Source organism: Muntiacus reevesi, chromosome 3 (assembly GCF_963930625.1).
Source record: "Muntiacus reevesi chromosome 3, mMunRee1.1, whole genome shotgun sequence".
NCBI classification, from domain to species: domain Eukaryota; kingdom Metazoa; phylum Chordata; class Mammalia; order Artiodactyla; family Cervidae; genus Muntiacus; species Muntiacus reevesi.
The window spans coordinates 105,321,878-105,327,446 of NC_089251.1; the positions used below are offsets into that span (position 1 = coordinate 105,321,878).

At 52.5% G+C, this 5,569-nt stretch overlaps 1 protein-coding gene across 1 annotated transcript; it reads right to left on the reverse strand.

Annotated features, from left to right (window-relative positions):
* Window positions 1-1,404: 1,404 nt before the first annotated feature.
* On the reverse strand, window positions 1,405-4,550 carry LOC136163064 (phospholipase A2, membrane associated-like). Its single transcript, XM_065927493.1, has 4 exons — window positions 4,511-4,550; window positions 4,182-4,326; window positions 3,829-3,935; window positions 1,405-1,547 (listed from the first exon to the last, which is right to left on the reverse strand). The coding sequence occupies exons 1-4, from the start codon at window positions 4,548-4,550 to the stop codon at window positions 1,405-1,407; spliced, it is 435 nt and encodes a 144-aa protein (XP_065783565.1).
* Window positions 4,551-5,569: the final 1,019 nt, after the last annotated feature.

The window sequence follows — 5,569 nt, forward strand, 5'->3', positions numbered from 1 at the left end:
TGGGCTACAGTCCATGGGATTGCAAAGAGTCGAACACAAGTGAATGACTTCACTTTCACTTTACTTGAACTATAGACCCCCCAAACACCAGGAACACCACTTCTGTTCTTTCCCAACAGGTCAGCAGCAGCTGCTCTTATCCAAGGTGGGAGAGGTGGAAGGCTGGGTTTTACTTGTAATAATAAGGACAGATGGAGACAAGCTCGACCTGGTACTTTACATCCATTATCCCTTTAGCTTTTCCCTCAAGCCCATGAACTTGGGACCAAAGTGATCTCCATTTAGATGAGAGAGTGGAAACAGTGTCAGACTTTATTTTTTTGGGCTCCAAAATCGCTGCAGATGGTGACTGCAGCCATGAAATTAAAAGACACTTCCTCCTTGGAAGGAAAGTTATGACCAACCTAGATAGCATATTATAAAGCAGAGACATTACTTTGCCAACAAAGGTCTGTCTGGTCAAGGCTATGGTTTTTCCAGTGGTCATGTATGGATATGAGAGTTGGACTGTGAAGAAAGCTGAGCACCGAAAAATTGATGCTTTTGAACTGAGGTGTTGGAGAAGACTCCTGAGAGTCCCTTGGACTACAAGGAGATCCAACCAGTCCATCCTGAAGGAGATCAGTCCTGGGTGTTCATTGGAAGGACTGATGTTGAAGCTGGAACTCCAATACTTTGGTCACCTGATGCGAAGAGTTGACTCGTTGGAAAAGACCCTGATGCTGGGAAGGATTGGAGGCAGAAGGAGAAGGGGACGACAGAGGATGAGATGGCTGGATGGCATCACTGACTCAATGGACATGAGTTTGAGTAAACTCTGGGAGTTTGTGATGGGGTGCTGCGATTCATGGGGTCGCAGAGAGTCGGGCATGACTGAGCGACTGAACTGAACTGAACTGAACTGTTAAGGCTTAGGGAAGTGGTGGTGGTGGGGATTCGACTCAACCTGTCTGGTACTAAAGTCTGTATTTCTAACCCCGTATAGTCTACTTCCTTGTACGAGTTTGTCGTTACACTAGAAGTGCCTGTGAGAACCCCGATCCCCCCACCCCCTGCACACACAGACACAGTTTGCCGAATGAATTGCTTTATTCAGAAGAGCCAACCAGGAATGTAGCTGCTATAGTTAAACATGACGCTGGACTTGATTCAAGAGTAGGAGTTGGGAAAAAGTCTCTGGCTGCCCAAGGAAGCAGGGGGAAGGAGCCAGCATACATGTCAGAACCTTGAGCTTCTCATTCTGGATAGAAAGCTTCAGTCTGAGGGGGAGAAGGGCTCCTGGCTGGTCTCTAGAGTGGGCGAGAGGTTTTCCATCATTTGCTGGTGAACGTGGCTAGGGTAGGAAGTGGGGGGCTGAGAAGGAAACTCGACATTGGTTGGCAGGGCTTCCAGGGTGAGGGCCTTTCAGCACTTGGGGGCACTCCCAAAGCACAGAAGGTTGTTGTAGAATTGGAGATTTTTATTGTAGGTCCTCCGGGTTCTATCTAAACAATCGGCGGCTGTTTTATCACATTGACACAGTTTACGCTTACAGTAGTCCTGATCACCTGAAATCATAATGAAATAAATGTAGGAAGGGCATTTGTTAAAGTTCTATGGATTCTTGTGTGAATTCTGGGGGAAAAGACACAGTCCCTGCTTTCCCAGTTTCTAGTCTGGGACAAGCCCCAATGCCCAGGTATTGCTGGCTGATGGGGAGACAGAACTCCTGCCCTCGGGAAGCCCACACCCCGTCTCATGGGGACACCAGCAGCCATGCACTGGGATTCTGTGAAAAGCCTTGCTGTTAGACACTATCTCTCTCTTCTCCCCAGCAGACGTGGTCGGGTCCATAGCCCCTGGCCCCCGGGGTCTGGGAATGGGTCTTGATAGGTGTAAGCAAGTCATGGTCACCCCTGTTTCCTTTGTAATGATTAGTGTCTGGGGAGCATGTGCTCTTGCCCTGACCAATGAGCCACAAGGGAAAGCCTGCTGGGGGCTTCCAGGAAGGATGAATTTTCTCTCTCAGAAAGAGAGAGGCACAAAAGGAAAACCTCTTCTGTAGGGTGAAGCCACAACTCCTGGAGCCCTAGACTGTGCCTTGGAATCACATCGCCAATGTGGCAGAGCAGACAGTTGGGAAAAGACTGGATCCCTGGCAACACAGCTGAGGAGCTGCCCCCGCCCTGGCACTGCCCTCTCTGTCACAGGAGGGTCAGACTTCTCCCTCTCTGAGCCTCTGTTAGCTGGGCATCTTGCTGCTTGTCACCCAGAGCCTGCTAAAGCCACAGAGCCTTGTGGAAGGTCAGAATGGGAAGACATGCTTTCTGATCTGGGAGACCTCAGGCTGTTGAGGAATAGTCCGTGGTTTCTCAAAATCTCACTCATGGGTCAGCAGGTCTGGGGCCCTAGGCAGTCCCTTCCAGCCACCACCCATCCCTCTCCTGCCCTCCACGGCCAAACTCGCTCCAGAACATTGTCTACACTCGCAGTCTCTCTTCACTTCCCCCACCTCCCATCCCGCTCTAATCTGGCCTTGCCCTCACAGATCCATGGGAACAGCTCCCACTGAGGCCCTCAGTGATCTTTCTGCCTCTAAACCCCAGGAGTCCGGTCAGCCCTTCTCCTGGAGGACCCGTCTATTAAAGCGGCTGCTGCTAATCCTCTCCTCCTGGCCAGCTCCTCAACGTTCTGTCTCCTCCCTTCCTTCTCTGACTGTCCCTTCTCTATCTCCTTCCTGGGCCTTTAAGCACCAAATGGGTGGGTACCTCCAACTCTCCTCTCTCTGTAGCTGCCTCCTGACTCTGTGTCCAGACTCTCCCTTGAGCTGCCGGTTCCTTCATCCAGTTGCCTTCTGCCCATCTCCCTGGGTGTTCTGGAAGCTTCCAAACTCAACACGCTCCAAATGGAATGTCTCCTGCCCTCTCCTACCAGGCCCTCCTCAGTAGAACCATCCACACAATGGTACAGCCAGCCCAGCAGCTCCCAGGCACCGTAAGAGCTTGGTCCACCACCAAGCTCTACCAATCTGACCTCAAATGCATCTCGATGGCATTCTCCACCCCTTGCATCCTGACCCACCACTGCCAAAGCTCAAGGGTTTCCTGTCTCTCGTCTGCATCATGACAATGCTCCCCAGTTTCGTCTGTCAGCATCTACCCTCAGAAAGAGCAAGTGTGAAATGCAAGTATGATTGTACCACTCCTTCTGTTAAGTAGGTAAGTAAGTGAAGTCGCTCAGACGTGTCCGACTCTTCGCGACCCCATGGACTGTAGCCTACCAGGCTCCGCTGTCCATGGGATTCTCCAGGCAAGGGTACTGGAGTGGGTTGCCATTTCCTTCTCTTTTGTTAAGAGCTCCCTAATTCTTTAGGACATAATCTAAATACAATATGGCCTGCAGACTGGACCTAGCTCCTTCCTGTCTCTCCAGCATCATCACTCACCACCCTGTCTCATCCTCACCTTTTCCTTCCGCAGCACAGAATTGTTGCAGTTCCCTCTGGACCCTTGTCCCTGGTGTACCCTCTTGTGGGGATGCTCCCAATGCTCCTTCCCCCGGCCCCTCTCAGCCTTGAGGACTCATCTTGGAGATCACCACTTTCAGGAAGCTTCCAGGCTTCCATGACCCCCAGGCTGTGTTCAGAGCCCTGACCTTTTTCTTACTTCCCCTCTGAGACTATTATGTTAGATTTTGATTTTCTTTCATTCTCAGCTCACTATGAACTCCTTGAGGTAGGGACAGGGTCCCTTTTTTCTAGCTCGGATGCCCAGCGCAGTGCCCCGCCCAGAGGACACTCAGCAAAATGAAAAGGGGAGGCTGGGTGGTGTTGCAGGTCTGTTTTCTTACCACAAACGATTTGGCCCCGTTGGAAAATAAAGTTGTAGCTCTGGGAGATGGTGCGGCATCCGCGTTTTTGTAGGTTTTCGTAGCAACAGTCATGGGCCCTGCAACACCTGTGACAAGACTGAGCTATCAGGGCTGCCTCCCCAGGCTCCAGGGAGCCCAGGGCCCTGTGCTCTCAGCCCCTGGGCCCCGGGACATTGGAATAGTGTACAGCAGAATTTCCAACAAGCTGGCTGCTTTTTAGGCTGGGACTTCCTGGGTTCCATGCTAATGGGACTAAAGCAGGAGGCTTCAGCTCCCTCCCGCATTGGGGCCACAAGTGGGCAGAGGGCAGGGAGGGCTGGGGGTGTCCTCACCAATCTGTTGCATCCTTGGGGGTTCCTCTGCTACCCGCACCACAGTGGCAGCCATAGAAGCCATAAGCGGTCAGAGGTTCCTTTCCTGTCGTGAACTTGATCATTTTCCGGAAATCTGCCATAGTTCCATGGACCGGCAGCAGGCCTGGAAGAAGAGCAGCTGGTGATGGGGCCTGGGACCCTACCACCTCCCTCTGCCTCTCCCTGCCTCCCCCTTGCCCCCACTTCTGAGAGAGGGCCAGATGCGCTGGGAAGGGAAGCTGGGGGATGAGGGTGCCTCCCTCCCTGGGCTCTGCCCCTTGTGGCCAGAGCTCAGGTCCAGTTCTTACCGATGGCCATGATCACTGCCAGCAGCAGGAGGGTCTTCATGCTGAGGGTTCTGTGGGGGAGAAATGCAGACAGCCCAGCCTAGATCCTCTAACAGGTGGTCCAGCTTCTGCCCCGGCCCCTGCGGTCCTGTTCACATTCAGCGATCTTGATGAAGAGAGTCTTTAAAGGAGATCACAGACACGCTCTTCCATCCCAGGGAGGTCCAGCGTGGCTGCCTCCATCGGGCACACAGGACGCGTGGAGGGGCGGGTCCAGCTTTGTCACACGGTTCACTGGTCGAAACCACCTCTTCCCCCACGATACACTGCTGAGACCTCCATGCTCCTCACCCTCCTGAGAGCTCCTGGGAGGCTGTGACCAGGTCATCCCACCAAACCGGGAGACCCCAGAGGTCGTAGGCCGTGTGTCCCCCTGTAGATGCAGCTTACTCAGCCCCGCACTGGAGTCAAGGCTTGGGAATTCTGCCCATGGGGTTGGATCCACAGTGTTTTTCTTCAGAACTAAGGCAGCACCATCTCATTCACCCTTACAGTTGCATATGCACAAACAGAAATTCACACACACTTCACACACACACACACACACACACACACACACACACACTCATCTACTAGCGCAGACATCATTTTACACAATATGTTCACGTTCCACACAACACACCTGTGCACGTATATCCTCTTGTCATACCGAATCAGGCACGTGCAGGCTTGTGCTCCTGGGTGCCTGCATGTACACACACACACACACACACACACACACACACACTATAGCCAATCTTGAAGACAGCCAGTGATCAGGGACTGGGTATTCATTTCTGGCTATTTACTTCTCAGAGGATCCCACGTTAAAATCTCCAAGTGACTGCTTTGTTTATTCTGAACTCCAGGTAAATAGCTGATCCCTCTGGAAGCTTGGGGGTTGGTGGGGTGGCAAATAGGGTGGGTGTTATGGCCCGTTATCGGTCTCAGAGTTTGGCATGTCCCTCCCCCTAGGCGACCCTCTCTTTTTCCTCTCAGCTGGCCTTATAGAGCTGAGGCTTTTCCATCCTTATGTGCCAT